Here is a 23,408-nt window from a genome sequence, read left to right on the forward strand (position 1 = left end):
GATTTAATCACGAATATTGAAATATGATGTTACGATTTTAATTTTTTTTACTGTATTATTGTAAATTTAGAAACTTATGGTATATCAAATATATGTATCGTAAACTGTCTCATATTTATCCTTTTTAAATATGTTTATTCTTATTCTAATAAAATAAAAAGGTTGTCTTGTCTTCGGCCCAAGTACTTTAACCCAACTCCTCTTGGTCTCACACTGACACTCTAACAGGTTCGAGGGAGAGGGGCAAGCAAAGGGTGGGGTGCAGGTCTTCCTCTTTCGCGGAGCCATGGAAAGCGATGACGACGTTGACATGCACGCAGCCAACGCCAACGAAGTACTCATGCTTTCCCTTCTTTCTCTTTTTTCTTAATTTTCATTTTAATTTTCTGCATTCGCCTAATTTCGTTGCATCCAACCTGTCTGGTGTTGCCGCCGTTCATTCTTGAACCCTAATTTGTTCGTTCCTCGATGCCAACTCATCTGGGTTTAGGAATTGGATGACATGAAGAAGCGCTTGAAAGAGATGGAGGATGAAGCTGCTGCTTTGCGAGAGATGCAGGCCAAGGTCGAGAAGGAAATGGGATCTGTTCAAGGTGCCTTCCTTTTCTGTTTTCTTATTTTCTCTCTCCAAAAAAATGTATATTTGAAACCACTTTTTTTTAAAAAAAATTTGGAAAATTATCTTTTGGGAAGAAAATGCTATAGTGTGCAGTGAGTTGGATATATTCAAAATTGAAATTAATTTATTTTTTCTTTTTTGTCTGTGTAGGATTCTAGAACGACTCTTAAGTTATTCGCTAAAATATCTTTTGTGATTTACATTTTGGTTATATATGTTTTGATCAGTAGACTAGTTTTAGGTTCTTAGCTGGTGGTAACGAGAAATTCATTCTTAGTTTTGTCATAAATCATAAGATATATATGATTCGAGATCAGTATTAGAAATCTTGAATAGTGGTATGTAGTGGCCTGCCCCAGAAACGTTACAGTGGGATAGCAGATATATATATATATATATATATATATATATATATATATATATATATATATATATATATATATATATATATATATATATATATATATATATATATATATATATATATATATATATATATATGGGATAACCGCAATTTCGAATCTTTTTTGTGAAGTCTATAGTCTATATAATATATATTACGGATGCATATAAATTCTCAAAAAAGATGAAAATTTCTAAAGGTTAATGACCGTTCCTAATTAAAAATAAAAGTTATAGATGTCTTAAGTTATGTGCTGCTTAGGCCGCTACACTAAGGTGCTCTGCCACAGCAGCGCCTGTAGCCGCCAGGGGCCACTTGCAGCTATTGATCTGCCAGCGCGCTAATAGTTTTGTTAACTTCTGTTTGAAAATTCGGAAGAATCGTTCTTTGATGCTTGAGTTACAAATATCAGTTCTGTTATTTTTCCCCTCATGTTTTTCTTGAAATTGTTTTCTTTCCTTCATATTGAGCATACTACTGTTTTTTTAATGCATAACATAAATTATTACAATTTATTTTTTTGGACTCCAATCTCCGTTGTTAATTATTTTCTCCAAAATTAGATCCTGCAACTGCTTCTGCGAGTCAGGCCAATAGAGAGGAAATAGATTCTCGATCAGTCTTTGTAGGCAATGTGAGCTCTCTCTTACCCTGTATGTTATCGTGCTTGATTGTCTTTCACCGTCTGTCATCGTTCATGATATGGGTTAAGGGATTGTAGTGTCTGATTCATTTATGAGCCAAAGTGTTTTGGTCAGTAGATATGTTGGGCTTAATCATATTCTAGCATTTAAATTTCTTTGATGATGAATGTGCTTTTTACTGTTTTGAAATTTTAGTATATTTCCAAGCAGTGGCATCCTGCTTTGACATGATGTTTTGACTACAATCGCAGGTCACGTTTTCTGCTTCCACCTACAAGTTTTCTGGTTTTGTATTGCAGCAGTTGAAAGTATATGTTATAATATATTTGGAGGGTAAAACTGTTAGCAATGTATGCTATTAAAAAAATGGAGTTGAAAAACAAAATATACAACACAAAAGAAACATTGAGTTATAAAGGTGATGACAAGAGCGTTAAACAAGTATTTGTTGAGGGAAGTGATTTTTGTGGTTTTGTGAATTTCCATATTTTTCTATTGGAACGAAAAAAGGCAAGAAAAATAGAATAGGAAGTCATCAAAGGTGAAAAGGAAAAATCTTTAACTAGGACTTTTTTGTATCAGTATACATTCCAAGTGTTAGCAATGGGATATTGACAGGAAACCAATTAAGTGTGGATTGGAGATAAAGAATCCGGATTCCTACTGTTGAGAAGAGGACATATTTTATGGGTACAATGCTATGCGTGCATATCCGTCACTTGGTCAAACTTTCTGTGGTGCTACTTCATGTAATACTTATTCTCTCCTATGGTGAGGGACTGTTATCATTCCCTTTCTCTACTTTGGGATTAGACTATTGTCTTTTTTATTCTCTGATACACTTTACACCAGAGAAAACTAAAGAAAAATTGGAAAAATAAAGTGATCAAGAAGGAAGGTGGTGCACTTCAGTGAGTGGGGTTCTCAAAATCCTAGGTCCTCTCATTGGGAGGTAGAAAGGCACAATTATATTGTTTAAATATATGTAAAACAAATGAGGAATAATAGCAATAATAATAAAATTTCGCTCACAATAGCATATAAGTATCTTGTAATTAAAAATTCATAAAAGATTTTAGTTATTACAAGATTTTTCAAAAACAGATACTTCTTGATGATATTTTTAATGAGAAAAATCTGAAATTAAGTGGAAGAAGCAGGAAATGCAAAGGCATCACCTGTGGACCAGCAAAGCATGAAACTTTGCATATGACTAACAAATTACCCACAAATCAGCTAATAATGGAAACCAAGGATAGTTGCAGGTACAGAAGTTAGCCCAGATATGATTCACTCAGAAACAGAGACTTCCAAACCACCAAGGCGGCACATCCCAGCAGCCATCTAGTTGCTCAAGATTGCAGGCAGAGCTTCAAATTACACTGTGGCAGCAGCAGCAGCAATGGTTTGAAGAACCCACTGAATAATATTTTCTGGATTTACACAAAATTCCACTCTCTAGTTTTTTTCCCCATTTGTCTGCTGGTACTTTATTCTGTGCCCTACCTTGCATTTTTGGGATAAATCTTGCTACCGCATGGACAGGCAAAATATTTCTGCATCCATGAAACTTTTCAGCTTGCTAAAACAGCCATGTTTCAGATATAACACATGGCGGCTAAGAGATGATTTTGGTTTTGTTTCTTCCTCAATCTTAAATGGGCAGGTAAAACAATAAATTTATTAGCGGGAGGCTTTAAATCCACTGTATGTTGTGAACCTTTTTTCTTTTACTGGTTGAAATTAACTGACTTGCTCAAAGCCCAAAATTTATTCCATTAGCATTGGTAATGACAATGATGGCAAAACCTATATTGGTATAGGGTTGCATTTTGCCTAGTTGTTGTGCCTTTGTTACTTCATGAGATCAAGTTTTGGAGGTTATATTACAATATCTGAGATCTGTAACAGTTTTATTAAAGCAAAAATAATTTGCTTTCAGCCTATGGAGATTGCAAATATGGAAATAGACAGAGCTTAATTGTTCTGCCAAAGAAGGTTGATCTTCATCATTTTTGGTCCTTAGCCAGTGATTTGATAGCTGCCACAGAACAGTTCTATATTGAATGTATATATTATTATATCTATTTCAGATGGTTTTGTTGCGAAGCTGGTTGAATTTTTAAAAATGTGTTTCTTTCAGTAAATGTTGTATTGATATTTAGTGACGCTAATTATGTGTGCTTGTACTAGTAGACTAGAAACTGGTAAGTATCATCTTCTAACCTTAATTTGGTGTTAACGGATACTTGAAAACATGTCATGTGGTGAATGTTTTGGCTTTACTTGTTTGTTTATTCATATAATGTCTCATGGGTTTGATAATCTCCACAGGTGGACTATTCATGCACTCCTGAAGAAGTGCAACAGCATTTTCAGTCTTGTGGAACAGTAAACAGAGTCACCATTCGAACTGATAAGTTTGGCCAACCCAAGGGTTATGCTTATGTTGAGTTCCTTGAGGTGGAAGCTGTTCAGGAGGCCCTTTCGTTGAATGAATCTGAACTTCATGGGCGCCAATTAAAGGTTAGAGAGTTAGAGGGTGTAGCTGTTGAATAGACTGCTTCCTCTTTCTAATAATAATATCTTCTTATTTGAGCATTTGTTAGGTGACAGTTAAAAGGACCAATATACCAGGGATGAAACAGTATCGTTCCCGCCAGGCGAATCCTTACGCTGGGGGCTTTCGAGGCAGAACCCCATATGCACCTCCCTTTATCTATTCTCCATATGGATATGGGTAACAATACAATCTATCATCCCTTTCAAATCTTTTTATCTTGCAACAGACATATTAACAGCATTTGTCTGTGAATTGCAGAAAGGTCCCAAGGTTCAGAATGGCAATGCGCAACAGCCCCTACTATTAACTGTCCAATTCGGGTAGGATGGACTAAACTAAATGACTCCCTTCTACTCCTACGTAGTGTCATGGTCGGAGTTTTGGCCATTGAACATGGGGGAGGGAAAATCCAACCAGTTCTGTGAGGATTAAGCGTTTACTTATCAGCCAACCTTGTAAAAGTGTGGTGTTTGCATTGCTTTGCTTTAGTATTGTTATATTATATTGGATTAAGTTCGTGTAAAAGTTTCCTTCGCAAGTGTGATTAATACATGGGTTTTGGGTTTTATCCAATTTTCTCATTCGTCCTTCTTCATGAACATCTTAACTGTGAATACTATTCCTGTTAAGATAACAAAGATAAAATAACTAGATGGATCTCCTGTCAATAGTACTTCCTGTCCAATCTACTTTAGTATAACCTTTAATATCCGAATGATTACTCTCCATTTGATCTTTACTTTGGCACTGCATAATTTGACTTATCATGCTTACTCTCCTGGTGATTGATATCTGATCGTGTGTGATAACCTTCGATTACTCTTCTTATCAGCGGTTTTGATCTGGGTATTCACATTACTAATTTCTAAAACTAAGTCTAGAACGTATTCCTTTAGGATAGAAATATGCTTCTTTTTTTTATCTAATCACCTCACAGTACTTTATCCCTCTCAGCTACAAATGCTTTTGAAGTCTCGAACTTTTGTCTGTCATTCATGTAATTATCATATCAATGCAACCATCAACGTAAATTATCAATGATCTTACTATTTGGATGTTTCATAAAAATTAAAGCATGATCAGAATGACCTAGCTTGAAGCCAAAATTTTAAATCACTACTATACCGAACAACCCAGATTATGCACGGTATGATGATTTCACGTCATAAACGAGCATCTACAATAAAGAAAAAATATGACCGTTAAAATGGAGTAGAGAAAATAACTCTTGTATTCTTAATTAATGTTAACTTATAATAAAGGATTTTTTTATTTATAAATGTTATTAGTATAATTAGTATTAATTATTTTTCTTAGTTAGTGAAAAGTTTATTAGTGTTATTTATATCTTATTACAGAGAGAATAATTTTAAAAAACACCAGTAATAAAGTTAGATTAATTAAAAAGTGCCAAAAAATATTTATACTTTTAGTAGGCATTGATAAGATTTTATTATATTTTTCATTTAAAGTTATTTATTTTAATTCTCAATTTAAATCATTAAAAGAATATAGAATTTTTAAATTGTTATTAAACTGAAAAAAATGACTTTGGGTCATTTTCTTTATTTTTATTATTTTTATAGATAACTATATTTTAACATTATACTATAAAACAATGTTTTTTTTAAATCCTTCCTCGTAATTATTTTCATAAAATTTTGCATACGTTAATTAATTGTTTCAAAACATAACACCTTTATTTTTTGTATTTTCGAAATCTATTTTTTCTATGTTCTTAATTTATATTATGCTTTCATTGTGGCATAGAAAAACTCATATACTGACTTAAACTTATAAAGTTTTCTTGCATATTTTTGGAGAATATTTTCTACCAATTTTGTGATTTTTTTTCTGCAATTTTCAAAAGCAATTACTTCCTTACATTTATGGAAAATTCATAGTTTTTCTTTTTTTCACACTCTTGTTTGAATTTTGTTTATAATTTTTTTTTCTATTTTTCCTGCAAAAATATTCCAAGATAAATTTTTCAAATTTTTATTCCACCACAAACGAGACTACAAAATTCATGCAAAAAAATGAAAAATAATCCTAAAAAAATAGAAAATATTTGAATATCATGAAAACACAATTAAATTCATCAATAAAACGATATTTGTTATCAAAGACTAATTTATTTAATTTATATAGCGACACTTTGGTTACAATTTGAGAAGAAGAAAGATAAACAGATGCAATCATTCTATGTTTAGCACGTGTAAATAAATATACGAATTTAACTTTAGTAGGATGTGCGTCAAATATATCTTAGATAAAATAATTAAAATGGTTATTAAAAAATTAATAACAATAATGATAGTGAGGTTATTGTTCTAATAGTTTTTTAACCTAAGTAATTTCTTTATTCATAGTTATTTAAAAGAGCAGTGATACCTTCACACTGCAAAACGACAAATTACGGTCATTTTACACGGTCAAATAATAACATTTTAATTATAATTATATTATTTTTTAATTTAAAATCATTATATGTGTTATTATATTATTAAAAATAGTGTAAAATGTTTTTTTTTTTAAATCATGGTCAAACTAACATTTTCCTATTTAAAACGACAGTGGTACACAAAAAGGTCAAACCTCTTTTCTGTTATTTCATGACAGACTATTTCTGTGACAGAGTGATATCTTGTTTTTAAAACATCGAATATGATTTTTTTTTTCTTTTTTAAGATTAAAACGGACAATTATATATGCATGCTACTTGGTTTGAGTAGAACCATCTGATATCAATCAAACTGTTACCTTTTGCTGAGAAGACGAAAACAGACAATGGCTCTGGCCTCATCTTCAGCATCCCTTATCACGATCAAGGTCAAGGTCAAACCTTGCATTTTCGGGCCGCCGAGGAGATCCGTCGTTGTTCGGAATTGCGCCAAGCCGACGGCGTCGCCGGTAGCGACCAGCTGGAAAATCGATAGTTGGAGGACGAAGAAGGCGCTTCAGCTTCCGGAGTACCCTGATGCGAATGAATTGGATCAAGTTCTCGAAACCCTTTCTTCTTTTCCCCCTATTGTGTTCGCCGGTGAGGCCAGGAATCTGGAGGAGAAACTGGGTCAGGCTGCGATGGGAAACGCTTTTCTCCTTCAGGGCGGGGATTGCGCTGAGAGCTTCAAGGAATTCAATGCCAACAACATCCGTGACACCTTCCGTGTCCTCCTTCAAATGGGTGTCGTCCTCATGTTCGGTGGCCAAATGCCTGTTATCAAGGTCACTCTTTTCACCGTTCTTTCATTTCATCTTCTGAATTGATTCTTTTTAATTGGGGAAGGATTCCTTTTTCTTTTATTGTGAATTGTTAATTTCTCTCTGGGATAGATTTTCGTGTTTCGAGTGGTGTTTGAGTTAGTGAGGGAATGGGCCCTGGTTTAGAAAAAAAGAATAGTGTAAGTGGGAGCGATATTCGTTACACGAGCATATACCTTTTGGATTGAGAAAAATAAAAACTTGAATACTATTATGGTATTAGAATTTGTCGTGATAGTTGTTGATAGAGTCGTCAGATTACCCGTCTAGGCATCTGACAATCATGTCTAGTCTCGTCTTGTAAATTTTAAATTAAAGAGAGTTTTAGTCATTGGTTCAAGAAATGAGTTTGAAATTACAAGTAACCCTCACTTAGGTTCAAACTGAGACCGAGTTAGGTTCAGTTCAAATCCAAATTCTAAAAGAGAATAATGTGTTATGCTGGGGTTAAGAAAAATATCAATTTAAAGCTTTAGCTTTTCCTTTTTGAGTAACCAACTTGGAGGAAGAGGATTGTGTCTTTCGTGTATTGTTGTTGGAGCCTTTTTAGATAGAAAGCTAGAAAAGGTTTTCCGCTAGAAAAGAAAAACTGTATTTTTAATAGATGTTCTGGCTTGTCTCCAAACTTACCTCATGATCAAATTCTTCCATTGAGCAATGATTAGACAGTCTTACATGGTGTTGGTTCAAAATTTTATGATGAATGAGGATGACAAGCTTCAGTATTGTATATGGTGCTTCAGGTGGGGAGAATGGCCGGTCAATTTGCAAAGCCAAGATCAGATCCATTTGAGGAGAAGAATGGAGTGAAGCTTCCTAGTTACAGAGGTGACAATGTGAATGGCGATGCATTCGATGTGGCATCCAGAATCCCCGATCCACAGAGGATGGTTAGAGCTTACTGCCAATCCGTGGCTACTCTGAACCTCTTAAGGGCGTTTGCCACAGGTGGTTATGCTGCCATGCAAAGGGTTAACCAATGGAATCTTGATTTCATGCAGCATAGTGAACAGGGAGACAGGTATCATCTCTCACCTTCTCTAAATTTATGTATGGATTTTGAATCGTTGGTATTTTATTAGTTCTTATTCTTCTTTATCCAAAATGGTTTAGATTGAACGGACCCTTTCCATATTGCTCAAAAGACAGTAGAAGATTAAGGAATCCCTCAACTTTTTTTATATGATTTCTATTTTATTTTTTTGCTGTGGCCAAACAGGTACCGTGAATTGGCTCATAGGGTAGATGAGGCCCTTGGGTTCATGAATGTTGCCGGGCTCACATCCGAGCACCCAATCATAAGTACAACAGACTTTTGGACCTCCCATGAGTGTTTGCTTCTCCCTTATGAACAAGCACTTACTAGGGAAGACTCCACTACAGGGCTTCATTATGATTGCTCAGCTCACATGCTGTGGGTTGGGGAACGTACCCGCCAACTTGATGGTGCTCATGTTGAGTTCTTGAGAGGAGTTGCTAATCCACTTGGCATAAAGGTGATGCTTACATAAAGCTCTATTTGCCTGTGGTCTTTAATTTGGTTTATCTTATTTGTTATTCTCTTTGCATTTGATAGTAAAAATGATGCCCTGCATGAGCTTGTCTCAAGTAATTTGTTATAATTATATTTTGATATGTACCGTCGACACTTGAACTACAATCCTGTCTGAAGGGCCTAGGTCCTGTTGGAAATTATCTGTAGTTAGTGTGCTTCTGACAAAAGATTGCAGTTACTGAAAGGCTACATGATTTTCAGGTGAGTGATAAGATGGTGCCAGACGAACTTGTCAAGCTGATAGACATTCTCAACCCTAAAAACAAGCCTGGCAGAATTACAGTAATTGTTAGGATGGGAGCTGAGAATATGCGAGTGAAGCTTCCTCATCTCATCAGGGCAGTTCGCAGAGCAGGACAAATTGTCACTTGGGTTAGCGACCCCATGCATGGGAACACCATTAAAGCCCCGTCTGGTTTAAAAACCCGCTCTTTTGATGCAATAAGGGTAATTTCCTTTTTTCAAGATATATATTTCTGTTTTATACCCAATATTCGATCAATACAGAAGTGGCAAAAAGTATGGTCTTTACAAGGTCATTGCTTTTTAATCCTACTATACTGTTTAAAGTTCAAGTCGCCTATAAAACTCTCCTAAACCATGCATGCAATTTAACTCATAAATCTTTTCCGTAGATAGGTAATTTCTGATCTTTGTATTTTCCAACCCTGAAATTGAATCAAGTTGATGGATAAAGTTAATGATAAAAATTGTTCATCAGTTCTGCCTATTCTTCTAAAGTAGTTTTGTATATATGGATCTGGCATATAATTGTTTGGCATGTAATTTACTTAATGTAAGAAAGTACTGCTATATCCAAATTTACAGCAGCTTTTTAGTAAAAGGAAATACTTTGGATGTGGTTTATCTGTTTTTATGACATTTGTGCTTCTCTTTGAGTTTGAGTTTTATATTTTTGGTGTATGATAAGATGTTGGTGGTGTTGATGATAGGCTGAGTTGAGGGCATTCTTTGATGTGCATGACCAAGAAGGAAGCTACCCAGGAGGAGTTCATTTAGAGATGACTGGACAGAACGTGACAGAATGCGTTGGAGGCTCGAGGACTATTACTTATGATGATTTGAGCTCTCGCTACCACACTCACTGTGATCCAAGGCTTAATGCCTCTCAGTCTCTCGAGCTTGCATTCAATATTGCAGAAAGGCTGCGTAAAAGAAGGCTCAATTCAGCACAATCACTTCGACTTTAGACACGAGCTACCATGTTCCTGTGTTCCTGTGTTCCTGTGTTCCTGGATCACAATACTGAGCTACCATGTTCTTACAACAAATTCTTCTGGGAGCCACTCACCAACTGTTATGAACAACTTAAATAGCATGATTTATAGTTGTGCTGTCAGAGTGTTACATGTCAGATAAAACATCTTCTTGTACTTGCGAACTTGGACTTTAAGGTTTGGAGAAAATGTGTGTGTGTGTATTTATGCCTGGGTAGTGAGTAATAAGTAAAAATTTCAAGGTACAACTTACATAATAAGCATCATGGTGAAATTTTTATTGAATATTATATATTTTTTCTTCGTTTTATTTCTCTGATATGACAGTAATATACTATTCTTTTCATCAAGTTTTCAGAATTCCCTTCTCATAGTGGTAAAACTTTTTTCTTTTTTAAAAAAAGTAGTAATTTATGCAAAGATATTTAGAAATAATATAATTTTTACAAAAATTAATTCAATAATTTAAGTAAATTAATAAGTTATGATAAATTTGTCTAAACTAAGCTAGGACATGAAAATAAAAATGACACAATTTATAGATAACACGAGTATAAGATTGAATCTCAAACTATATTTTAGATTATCCATATTAAACTTATCACTCAACCTGCATAAGAATGAATTACCTTAGGTTAGATCGAATTTGAATTAATGATAAATAAAATTCAATTGGGTTAAGTCATTAGCTAACATGACCCAACTATATCCTAAAAAATCTTACAAAAACTATATTTTTTATATTTTGAATTGCATTGATATTATCACTCTAGTTTGTTAATTAAAATAAATATAAATAATTTTTTTAATAGATATTTTCAAATAGTATAAATTAATTTTTTTATTTATTGAGTCCTAAAAAATTGTATATTTTCTAATTAAGTCGCTGCTATTTATTTTTTATGTTAATTGAGTGACATATATATTATCTTATCATCTTATTTAGTTGTCTTCACGTATTATTCTTACGTTAATATTATACGAGATAATTTTTGTGATTAATATAAAATGTCACTTTTATTGTTGGATGTTAACCACATACATTTATTTTTTACTTTAATTTATTAATATTTATTATATTTTGGAAAATATTAAACATGCATCACACACATTTAAACGTCTTTTTAATCACACATATTTAAAGGTCTTTTTATTTTATATATATATATATATATATATATATATATTGGAAAATATTAAACATGCATCACAAACATATTTAAAGGTCTTTTTATTAAAAAAAATATTTATTATACTTTGGAAAATATTAAACATGCATCACACACATCTAAAGGTCTTTTTAATCACACACGTATTTAAAGGTCTTTTTATTCAATATATATATATATATATATATATATATATATATATATATATATATATATATATATATTATATTTTGGAAAATATTACATGCATCACACACATTTGAAGGTCTTTTTAATCACACACATATTTAAAGGTCTTTTTATTCAAAAAATAAATATATTTATTATATTTTGGAAAATATTAAACATGCATATGACAGACCCTTTAATTATACTGTTTTCATTGTTTAAATTAATTATATAAGCTAATTATGAACTATTTTATTTTAGAACTTAGCTGAGTAGAGTAAGTATACTATGTTTATTTCGAAAATGAGAATATTAAAATTTGTATAAAAATATACATTAATTACTGCGCTATTGTTATGTTTTAAATAAAAAATTTAATCCAAGCATCAGAACATGAAATTACTATTTTTTTCGTCTTAAAAGATTATTTAATGTACTGTCATATATTATGACATTAAATAGTTTAAAATTTAATGCTGTCATTGTTGGATTATCATATAACAGAAGTTTAGAGGGAATTCGAAATAATAAAATATATTATTCATATAAATAAAAATGCTTTTCCTTTATCTGATTGTTTCATGTATTTCAATGATTGACCATGCAGAAAGGAATTTACACGCAACACTTAACACCAAAACACCAGCTTAAGATTCGTTGACTCAAGTCTTCGTTCAGACCAAAGGCTTGCATTGGAAGGTCGCTGGGTCCCACATCGCCGGCAAGAGAAACTTCCTGTCGTTACGGCCCTGCGCATTATAGCTCGCTCCCGTCGCCCGGTCCACCAGAACCTTGCCCGGGTAACCCGGAAACGCCCCTCTCCCGAAAATCCCCGCGCAAGCCGAAACGGCTTCCAACGGCAACGTCGGGGGACCCTGATAATATCCACCGTTGAAGGGGTTGGTCACGGTTCCAGCCAACAGAGTTGCAATGTTTATGATCATGCCGTCGACGCCCACGTCACCGTTAGGTGCAACTAACGGCGGCGTCTGTGGTCCGAAAATGGGCTTGTGGAAGGGCCAGGCGCATTGGCCCGGACACTGGGTCTCGGAGTTGCCGACCCATACGTAGGGGATTTTCCCGTCAATGGAGTTGTGGGTTCCACAGCGGCCACTGCAGAAGCTGTCCACCGCGACGTCTTTTGCGGTGAGAACAAGGTTGATTGCTCGGACGTCCTTGAAGCGTGATGCGAGGCCGTATAGTTGTTTTTCGTTGATGTGCTTCCCGAGAGAGTATGGCTCCATGATTTGCTTTCCTACGGACAGCGTTGTGGAGCCGCCCTTGTACTCCTCCGTCGTCTTCCACCAAGATTTAACGGAGGGTGCTTGGGACCATGTGGCGGAGTTCAAGGAATTAACGAAGTCAACAATTATGGAGCGTTGGATCTGGGTGAAATTCCCGTACCATAAAATATTAACGGTGAAACTCCCCTTGAGGAGAGTGCCGTTGTGGTATATGAGCTCGAGCTTCTGCGCCTCCACGGTGGGCTTCAGCTGTAGCAGAACACACCACAACAGCATGGCTAACAAACATTTGGAATCCATGTTGTAGAGAGATCGTTTGTGTTTTGGACGAAGAACATTGGTGATTAGAGACCCTATTTATACTATTCTGCATCCCTTTCTCTCTGATGGTTTTACTGTATTGCATTCCAGATTTTCTAATTCCAGTTTCAAATATTAATCACATCTTTCAAAGTATTCTTAATTAGATAACTTCACTTCATGTATTCTTCTTATTCATACTAGTACTATAATTAATTTCAAAATCAATTTTATATAAAAAATATTACTGTTATATTATTATTTTTTTTAAAGTAATTAATACACATCTAATTTCACAAAACAATTTGATTAAGTCAAACCTCAATATATTTTCTTATCAAATCATAGCCAGCTATTAAACTTTAAAAATTAACGGCATTAATTAATTAAGAAATTAATTAAGTAATTAATTAGTTAGTACTGATGATTAGAGTGCTACTTTGGACTTTTTCTCTTTTTTAAAATTTGATCTGTGTTTTTTTGTCTAAATTTGTAATAGATTATCTATATAATAAATTATTTATAATATTTTTTATTTTATTTTTTACATTTTAGATTGCAATATATTACGTAATTAAAAATTAGGTAAAAAATTAAAAACATAAATAATTCAAATTATCTTAAATTAAAAAAGTAGCAAATAAATAAAACTCAAGAAATTTGAAAATTACGATACTTAAAAAATAATTAGGAATGACGGATGGGCAGGCTAACACTTATAAACTACAACAAAACAAAATGTTTATTATATTTTAATCCTATAATCGATCAAAACTCTTTCATATTTTTTTTATTCATTCACTTCAAGTTTAGACCTTAAGTTAACTCTATTATTTACATTTAACGTTTATAGAGTTTTAGTAGTTTAGATAATCATTTATTTTCATTTGTAGATATTAATTTTATGTTTACTTAACTTATTCCAATTTAATTGTCAGTTATAGACTCATGAGTGTAGCAAAGATATAAAACATTAAAGTAAAGTTGATTGTAACATTTGTATGTAATTTTTCAAAAGATTTTGTTTATGGAAATTTATCTGTGGGCGAATCATTATTCAAACCAACAAACTACTAAACAACTAAGGAGTTGGTCAATTTTATTTAATTTCTAGACTATGATAAGTTAATAGCTTTTCTAAATAATTTTTTAATAATAAATTATATGTTATTATTTTATTGTTACTATATTTTAAACAAATCAATCATCTGTAGTTGTAAAAAAGTTGTGACATTTTCCTTAAATTTTATAAATTAAATGTGAAACAAGTAAAAATTAGACAAATAAACTGACTGTAGGTTAACCTATCCCTCATCAACCCTATGTGATGTTTTTGTAATGAACAAAATTGTAATGAGAGTTTTAAATTAAAAAAAAAAAAAACAATATCCGAATGTGGTGATTGAAATAGGTCAAAACAATTCCTAACTATCTCTACAAATATTAAGACTTGATTAATAGTTTGGTTCTTATAGTTATATGATTCATTTTGGTTTAAATATTTTTTAATTTAATTAAATGTTAAATATGTTTTAAATATATTTAAATTGACAAATTTTATTCAATTGACTTTAACATCATCTGAAAAGTACTTTGATGTTAAAATCTAAATCATCATTTATCTTGTTATCTATCTAGTTTGACATTAAATTTTAACATTTGACACATTTCAAATTTTGATACATCATATTTTTTAAATACTTAATTAAATAAGATATTAAATTAACTTTATTTAACAAAAAAACTTAATTAAGTAAAAGTAATATAAAGATTAAAATAAATAATAAATTTCTATTTATATCAAACAATAAAAGAAATATTTACATCCATAAATTTAAAATCATTGTAAAATGTGTCCAGATATTTAAAACTCTCTTAAAATATGTGCAAAATACTACTAATAACACACTAAGAATCCATGCGTGCTTGGTGACTTGTATATTTCATGTATGCTTTTTAACTTTTGCCCAATTGTTAAAAAAACAAAAGGAATGAACTTATTGGGGGACAAAATGAAATGCACGGTTAAAAATTACATTAAACCAAAAATTAGTTTAGTTCAAATGAATATTAATTTTTTGTTTTATTAAAATGCATTATCTACTTCAAACTATAATATGAAGTAAACTGAATTACTGTATATCTTAACTTATTTATGAATTACATTAATTTTGAACTGAATTGTATTATTTATTAACCAAACTGCAATATCTTTAAATTAAAGAACTAAAAAAATAATATGTAATCACTTTATTCATAATATATATTCCTTATAAAAGTAAATATTGTGACGTCCCAAAATATATATTGAAAGCATATATAATAAAGACGTCATCATTTATTAATATAGGAAAGCAGTCAAGAGTAATTTAAGGATTACAATCATCGTTAGAATAACATGGAATTGAAAACTTAGAGTAGTAGGGTTTCTCCCTAGAAATTACATAGAATTTAAAGCTTTAAACGTACAAAAGTTCATCAAAGCTAACTAATAAAAGCTAGCGAATCTAAGCTGCAGCATTGTCTTCCCCATCAAGTACGGTTTCCAACGTATCCTCCTTGCCATCTGCTCCCGTATAACGAATTATACGATCATCGCACATACCCAAACACAACCAAGTAGGGTAAGCTAACATGCAACCAATCATTTATAAAACATGCATGCAAACCTCATATAATAATTATGTCAGACATACTCATACCATCATACAACAATCACATCATACATACTCATCTATTACTTTGATACACATGATAAAATGACATCACAAGACTTGTTACTTTATACCCCGACTCGTCCGGACTATAATGATTACCGAGCTATGGCGGGTCTGGCACTCGTGGTGGCTTTTTGAAACTTGGGTACTACCGCCCGACACTACCGCCTTATGAAACTTAAGCACTACCGCCTTATGAAACTTGGGCACTACCGCCCGGCCACAGTCACGAGGTTAATCCGTCATCACTCACCTTGGATCATATGGAAGCACCCAAGACTAGGACCTCCTGCTACTCCTCACCACATGGTTCAATCCTCTCTACATGAGAAGAAAGACCATTGGAGTTTCAGGATGACCCCCAAAACTGAGCTACCATGCAATCATTCTATACACCCCCAAATCACCACCATGTATCCTCTCCTTGAGGATCATGGAATTACGTATATGAACCATATTGTCACTTTGAAACTTAACCCAAGACATGAAAAACCATATACCATCATATTATCACAATGAATCTAACATATCTCATACATACACATACTTTCCACATAAGTCACATCATTATAATTCACAATCATGTTCAGATGCATAAATTCAAATCTAATAAAATCCAATTATTTCAGAAATCATACAAACTGAATATATTCCAACAAGATATATTACATAATAATTTAACAGTACATAATCTGTTCAATAGGATTTAAGTTAAAAACTTGTCGAGTAAACTTCCAGGAAAGAGAGGTGCGTCACAATGGACAACTTAAGTACCAAGTCTTTCCTTAGCCAAAGTGTTCCTCAACTAGTTTTTAACAAATTTCTTATTTACAGATTCAAAACAACAACATATAATATTTACACCGAATTTCAATATAGATAAACATACAGTAAGCATTAACAATATTCACACATAATTTCAAGACATAAATAGTAATAAAACAGTACTAAATCATAATATAAAAGCTTAGAAAAGTTAGCTCCCCTACCTCTTCTCCAGAATTATTTTCCTACTAGAAGCTGTTCTCCGAAAACTCTTCAGAACCTCCACTCTTCTTTCAACTAAAAATTTCTCCCTAACTCTTTCTTCTCTATTTCTCAAACTCTCACTTGATTCCTCTTTTCTTGGTGCAAAATGCCTTCCCTCCCATGACTATTTATAGGTAAAAAAATTTTACTATTCATTAATTATTTTAATATTATTTATTATTTTAATATTATTTAAAAATAATATTTTAATTAGCCACTTGATTAAATCTGAACCTAATTCCATCCATGCTAAGGAATCCTAATTTCTTCCATGCTAAGAAATTAAATTTTTTTATTTTTTTATTTTTTTACTATTCACTTTTTACTATTCAATTTTCTAAAAAAATTCTAAATAAGTTATCAAAATTTTGAAGCTCTCCTTCTAGAATTACTATAATTTTATATCCAAAATTTACATTTTTTTCTATCCATTAAAATTATTATTACTAATAAAATGCTAAATTTACTATTATAAATATTTTTCATGAGTCTTACAAATATTACTCTTGATAAAAATAAATATAAAACAAAGAAGATAGAAAATATTTATTTTTACTCAAAAAGATAAATTTCTCCGTAAACAAATCTCGTAACAATTCATTCATAATATACATTCCTTATAAAAATAAATGCTATTCCTTATAAACATATATATAAAACAAAGAAGATAGAAAATATTTATTTTTACTAAGAAAATAAATTCTTCCATAAACAATCTCGTAAAATTCTATAATAATTCATTCGTAATATATATTCCTTATAATGATAAATAATATTCCTTATAAAAATAGATATAAAACAAGGAAAATATAAAATATTTATTTTTATTCAGAAAGATAAATTACTATTTCTTATAAAATATAAAATATTCCTTATAAAAGTAAATACTATTTCTTATAAAAATAGATATAAAACAAAGAAGATAGAAAATATTTACTTTTTAAGTTCTTCCATAAACAAATCTCTTAATAATTCTATAACAATTTATTCATAATGTATATTCCTTATAAAAATAAACACTATTCCTTATGAAAACAGATACAAAGCAAAGAAGATAGAAAAAAATTATTTTTACTCAAAAAGATAAATTATTCAATAAACAAATATCTTAATAATTCTATAACAATTTATCTATCTATGGAAAGTCAAGAATAACACATGTGGAACGAGTATAAACATATGAAAGTATGTTTTTTCCAAAATTAAATTAGTAATTCCAAGCAATTAAATTCTATAACTATTTAGATGTTATTCAAATATATCATAAGTTTATATTAAATTAATTTTAATTATTGCATTATTATATATAGTTATGTTATTTTAAACTATACTTTTAAATTTCATAATGTATTAATAAACTAATTTTGCTTAGAAGTAGAACAATTTTAAAAATTAAACTAAAATAATGATAACTGCTTTTATACATTAACTCAGTGACCTTCCAATTAAGTTGACTTAAAATATTTGTAACAACTACAGCACATTGTAATATCAATCCTCCTATGACCTATCTAGACAGTTATTTGTCTAAAGTTAATGTGATCCGTTTTTTTTAATATATAAAAATAAACAAACAACTTAGGTCCGTTTAAGATTTGTGAATTAATAAATTTGAAATATTTTATATATTAAAAATTCAAGTTTGATTTCAAGTTTCAAATAGAATAAAAAAAATAGCACTATATAAAAAAAGTTAAATTACTTTTTGTGTTTAATCTACTTTGAAAATTTGTCTTTTATTTTATATTTTATAATAGTTATGTAAAATATATTTTTTTAGCAAACAATATATAGTGTTTCTGATGTGATATATGAAGTTTTACCATAAATTATAATATGTTTTATATTTTCTTGTTAAGAATAATATTTATATAATTTGTATAAAGTAAAATGAATATATATATATATATATATATATATATATATATATATATATATATATATATATATATATATATATATATATATATATATATATATATATATACACACACACACGAGAGAGAGAGAGAACACAATTTTTTTAATTATTTTGAAATTGCTTTGTTTATTCAAATAATTATTGTGAACATAATATTCAAGTAAAACATAAAAATAAAATTTAGAGTTATACTTGTATATATTATATTGGTATAACAATAATGAAAGTATTTTATCATATTATTTGTAATTAATAATACTACACAACAATAAAATATTATAAAATGTTAAATTGGCGAAAAGTCCCAAAATATAAATGAGACTCTCTTTTATAAATGAAAATGTGATTGAATTGGAGTAAGAATTTGGTAAAAGATTGAGTGGTTGGATTTAAATAACAAATAGTAGAATGTGAAATTGTTTAGATTAAAAAGTTTGAAACAATAAACGAAAAACTTTGAAAAGAAAATTTATGTATGATATAATCAATATAATAGATTAAAAAATGTTTTAGTAGATAAAATTAAATAATTATTATTTCATCTTTAAAAATAAATATGATATAAAATTAAATATAAATAATAAAAATTATATTAAAATAAAATTAAAATTATCATTTAAAATTATTATGAATATTTTTATTTTTAATAATATATATATATATATATCATAGTAGAGATCTTACTTTCCTTCAATTGGTCACCGGAGAGGGTTCACTCACCTTCGGCGCTAGCACATATGTCTATTCACAACGTACTGGACCAAGCTAGGGCTGCTCTATGATCAGGGATGTGCCAACTCAGGTTTTTAAGTCCCCTACCAACAAAACTGTCCTACTTCTAGACATCAAATACCCAATTATATATATCTCCCTTCCCCTCATAGTAACCTTAAACAGTACCTGTCCATGTACATGCTATCACAGACCCCTTACTCCAAACCCTTCAACCAGAACAATTTCAACCAAAACAGCTTCACAAGAACACACCAGTCCAACATTCAACCTGCATATATTTGTATAAAATAAATTCATACAAAAATAATTAGCTCCCCTTACCTGGAAAACTTGACAGTTTACTTCACAGTGATGATCTAAATAGTGCTCTTCACAGAAAAATTCAAAGACACCCTATAAATCACTCAATGGTGATAGAATTAGCTTTTTAGGCTAGAAATTACCACAAATTTGAAGTAGAACACTTCTAGTGGCATGCATTCAGTAAAATAGCAATGCCCTAGGTGCTATAAACGGTGGAGAAAAGGAGAAAGTGACTTACCGATTGGAACAAGAACTCGTTCGGTCCGTTATGGAGCCCTTGACGCAGTGAACGTTTGAGCACCATCTATTCAAAAATTGAACGGTTCAACAGGGTGGTATTTTAGAGAGAAGGCAGAGCAATATTTAGAAGATGAGTTTTTAGAAAGAGAAGATAAGAGAAAGACCCCTGCTAAGGTCATGTGCCTTTGATCTGATGGGCCTGACTGCCTCCAACTAGAGCCCAATAACCCTTTTTACCTTAATTAAATTTTTATCTCCATTTACTTTTTAATGTAAAAAAAAATATAATACTATTTTATTTGGGTCTTCACACTTAAATTTCAATAATAGATTCAAATCAATATTTTATACACCCTTAACCTTTATTTGAAAGAACAATTTTATTTCAAAATAAAGGTAAAGTCAATTTTAATCAATCTTTTCTCCCTTATATAAATTTATACGTACAAAATCATGAAAACAAATGTGAAAGCAAATGACAAATTTAATTTCACACTTATGCTCAACAATGATACATGGAAACAAACACAGTTTTAATATCAACTTTTATATATTTGTTATATAATAATAATTCATATTCTAAAATGTTAATTTTTAAATTTCTTTCTCATTATTTAGTATCAAAATTTCCTTAAAGTTATTTTATACTAAAAAAATTAGAAAAACTATGTAACAAAACGAACATCATCATAATTTTTTTTATATGATAATTAATAAACAGTCCCTTAAATTAGTATCAATGCTTATGTTTATTCAATTTAAGTTTTTTTTCTTTTTCTATATATAGTTTCAATATAAGATTTAAGTAATCTTGAAAAGAGTTTGATGAATTTTAATCAAGTATTATATATTATAAAAAACATTAGGAAAATAAGAATGATAGAAAAACAAAAACACAAGTGAATGAAATTAACTACACAAATATGTAATTTTTGTTTCTATAACAGTTACTTTCTAATAGAAAAATAAAAAAGAGTGGATAAAACTAATAAGAAAAGTTTAAATATAATTTATATTTTGTAAAAATAAAGTTAAGTAGTATTGAGTAAAAATCATAAATGGAATACATATTATCCAACTTAAAATATATTGTGTAGTAACATGCTATAAACATTGTGTGATTTTTAAAAAAATAAAGTTGTATACTCTTAAAGTTTAAATCTTGTATTGTTTTATATAATAATATTGAATATTTAAAGTGAACTATTGCATAAACAATAACTTAAAGCTTATTTGAAACCATGTTAGATTGAATTAATATTTTTTATTTTTTGTTAATTATGTCATGTGATATTAATATGATGTGTTTGTTAACTTAGTAATATAGATATAAAATAAGCATATCACCTATTAACAACTATGTCATTCAATTTATAATTACATCACAAAATTAATAAAAATTTAAACAACATATGATTAATTAAAAAATATAATTCTATTAAGTATTTTAATAGATTATAAAAAATTATTTAAAACTCAATTGAATTTTTTCAAAGATTTATCAGATATTCAAAACTTAATTAAGTAGTTATAGATATTTTTTATTTATTAGATAGCTATATAATTAAAAAATAGTTAAGTATAAAAAGACAATTAAATTGAAAAAATCGTTAAATTCAAATATAAGCATTTACTTAAATAATAAAATTGATAAAAAATAATTATTTTATTTAAAAAGTAAAATTGAAAATAAACATATTTTTAAATATTTTGTTATTGTATTTTTTTAAATTCATTTAATTTGATTCATAAATGAAAATAAAATGTTAAAGATGCTTTAAAATAATTAATAATTAATAAAATTATCAGAAAAAAATTAACTGAGTTATAAAATTATGAGCACACTAAACTTAAAAACAAAGAAATAATAAAAATGAAAAAATGTGAGATTATCAAATAAAATATAAACAATTTTTATTAAAATTTTAATCTAAATTTAAAAATATAACAAACAACAAAATATTACCAAATAAAATACAATTGATTTTTAGTAAATTTTTTAATCTAAACTTGAAATTATAATAGATCGTAAATATTATCAGATAAAATATAAATAATTTTTTGTAAAATATTTAATTCAAATTAAAAAATAAAATAAAATTGAATAAATATATTGAAAAATAAATTCAAACACATAATTAGTAAGAATTTGTTAACTTATCTAACCTTTTAGATATATAAATTTTAGTTAACAAAATATCTTATATATTATGAACTTTAAATTTTAAAACTAAGATATTTGAATAATTTATGATTTTTCATTTTTTTATTTTAAATTAAAAATAAAAATTATTAAAATAATTTTATATTTAAAATATGTTTTTTTATGAAAAGAATATTTATTAACTATAATATAATATATATATATATATATATATATATATATATATATATATATAATATAGAAGTTTGTTAACTTATGTAATCTTTTGTATTAAATTTTAGTTGACGAAAATATATATTATAAATTTTAAATTTTAAGATTAAGGATATTTAAATGATTTTTAATTTTTTTATTTTAAAATGAAAATAAAAATTATTAAAATATTTTTATATTTAAAGTGTGTGTTATTTTAATAAGAATTTTGTTGTGAACTAAAATTTGATAAATTTTAAATATTAAATAAGTTAGCGAATTCTATATATATATATATATATATATATATATATATATATATAAGATATATATAAAAGATATATATATATATATATAAATAAAAGATATATATATAAAAGATACAGATAAATAACTTAAATATACAATAAATTATTTATGTATTTAAAACCTAAAAATAGTCCAATCAGTCAAATTACCCTGTAGAGACGGTATGAAATATTTATATTTTTATCATATAAAAATATAAAAATACTTTTCTGTATATAAAAATATCTAACAGGGTAATACAAATTTGAGTAAAGTCAAACCTAACTAGGCCGTGTTTGTCCGACCATTTATTAGCACTGTCACATCACTCCCACTACTACTACTGTGTCTGATAATCTTCAACTGTGCAAAATCAAATAAAAAGTATAATAAAAAATAAAATGTATGGAGAAATATATTATTCTAGTTTTTAAGAAAATGATATTTCATTACTTATATTGAATCAATAGTTTGTATGTGAAAACCTTATTTTCCAATATTTTATAAATCATTTAAATTTGAATTATTGGAATGGTGAATTACTAAAAATAAGTAATAAACTTAATTTATATTTGCGTAATTTTTTTTTGAAAAATATTATTTTAGTTTTGAATAAATAAAATTATTATATCAATTTATTATATTTCCAATA

The 23,408-nt window shown here is 29.1% G+C and overlaps 3 protein-coding genes and 1 long non-coding RNA gene across 6 annotated transcripts; 2 read left to right on the plus strand and 2 right to left on the minus strand.

The window, feature by feature from the left end:
• The first annotated feature begins 175 nt into the window (after positions 1-175).
• LOC108343310 (polyadenylate-binding protein 2) lies at positions 176-4,797 on the plus strand. Of its 3 annotated transcripts, none has more exons than XM_017581505.2 (6): positions 176-334; positions 491-593; positions 1,586-1,656; positions 4,001-4,192; positions 4,276-4,406; positions 4,488-4,797. In XM_017581505.2, the coding sequence occupies exons 1-6, from the start codon at positions 287-289 to the stop codon at positions 4,534-4,536; spliced, it is 594 nt and encodes a 197-aa protein (XP_017436994.1). In that variant the 5' UTR covers positions 176-286; the 3' UTR covers positions 4,537-4,797. The 3 variants fall into 3 exon arrangements, with proteins under 3 accessions (XP_017436994.1, XP_052734908.1, XP_017436995.1); XM_017581506.2 differs by lacking the exon at positions 176-334 and adding an exon at positions 1,918-3,332 and having other exon boundaries at positions 526-593; XM_052878948.1 differs by lacking the exons at positions 176-334; positions 1,586-1,656 and adding an exon at positions 1,918-3,332.
• A 2,030-nt stretch (positions 4,798-6,827) lies between these two features.
• LOC108343481 (phospho-2-dehydro-3-deoxyheptonate aldolase 2, chloroplastic) lies at positions 6,828-10,596 on the plus strand. The gene is made up of 5 exons (XM_017581797.2): positions 6,828-7,457; positions 8,237-8,514; positions 8,713-8,989; positions 9,250-9,495; positions 10,002-10,596. The coding sequence occupies exons 1-5, from the start codon at positions 7,020-7,022 to the stop codon at positions 10,257-10,259; spliced, it is 1,497 nt and encodes a 498-aa protein (XP_017437286.1). The 5' UTR covers positions 6,828-7,019; the 3' UTR covers positions 10,260-10,596.
• A 1,545-nt stretch (positions 10,597-12,141) lies between these two features.
• On the minus strand, positions 12,142-13,208 carry LOC108342381 (protein EXORDIUM-like 2). Its single transcript, XM_017580151.2, has one exon. It carries the CDS (start codon positions 13,165-13,167, stop codon positions 12,298-12,300), a length of 870 nt encoding a protein of 289 aa, XP_017435640.1. The 5' UTR covers positions 13,168-13,208; the 3' UTR covers positions 12,142-12,297.
• Positions 13,209-15,522: 2,314 nt separating this feature from the next.
• Positions 15,523-20,258, minus strand: LOC128197363 (uncharacterized). Its single transcript, XR_008249853.1, has 3 exons — positions 20,111-20,258; positions 19,891-19,962; positions 15,523-15,733 (listed from the first exon to the last, which is right to left on the minus strand). It is a non-coding gene; the product is annotated as an uncharacterized LOC128197363 (long non-coding RNA).
• Positions 20,259-23,408: the final 3,150 nt, after the last annotated feature.

The sequence above is a fragment of the Vigna angularis genome, chromosome 6 (assembly GCF_016808095.1).
Source record: "Vigna angularis cultivar LongXiaoDou No.4 chromosome 6, ASM1680809v1, whole genome shotgun sequence".
In the NCBI taxonomy this organism is placed as follows: domain Eukaryota; kingdom Viridiplantae; phylum Streptophyta; class Magnoliopsida; order Fabales; family Fabaceae; genus Vigna; species Vigna angularis.

Coding starts and splice junctions, on each gene's coding strand:
- LOC108343310 (XM_017581505.2), top strand. CDS start 287: ATGGAAAGCGATGACGACGTTGACATGCACGCAGCCAACGCCAACGAA. Junction 335..490: donor ACGCAGCCAACGCCAACGAA/GTACTCATGCTT, acceptor ATCTGGGTTTAG/GAATTGGATGACATGAAGAA. Junction 594..1,585: donor GGAAATGGGATCTGTTCAAG/GTGCCTTCCTTT, acceptor CTCCAAAATTAG/ATCCTGCAACTGCTTCTGCG.
- LOC108343481 (XM_017581797.2), top strand. CDS start 7,020: ATGGCTCTGGCCTCATCTTCAGCATCCCTTATCACGATCAAGGTCAAG. Junction 7,458..8,236: donor GCCAAATGCCTGTTATCAAG/GTCACTCTTTTC, acceptor ATGGTGCTTCAG/GTGGGGAGAATGGCCGGTCA. Junction 8,515..8,712: donor CATAGTGAACAGGGAGACAG/GTATCATCTCTC, acceptor GTGGCCAAACAG/GTACCGTGAATTGGCTCATA.
- LOC108342381 (XM_017580151.2), bottom strand. CDS start 13,167: ATGGATTCCAAATGTTTGTTAGCCATGCTGTTGTGGTGTGTTCTGCTA.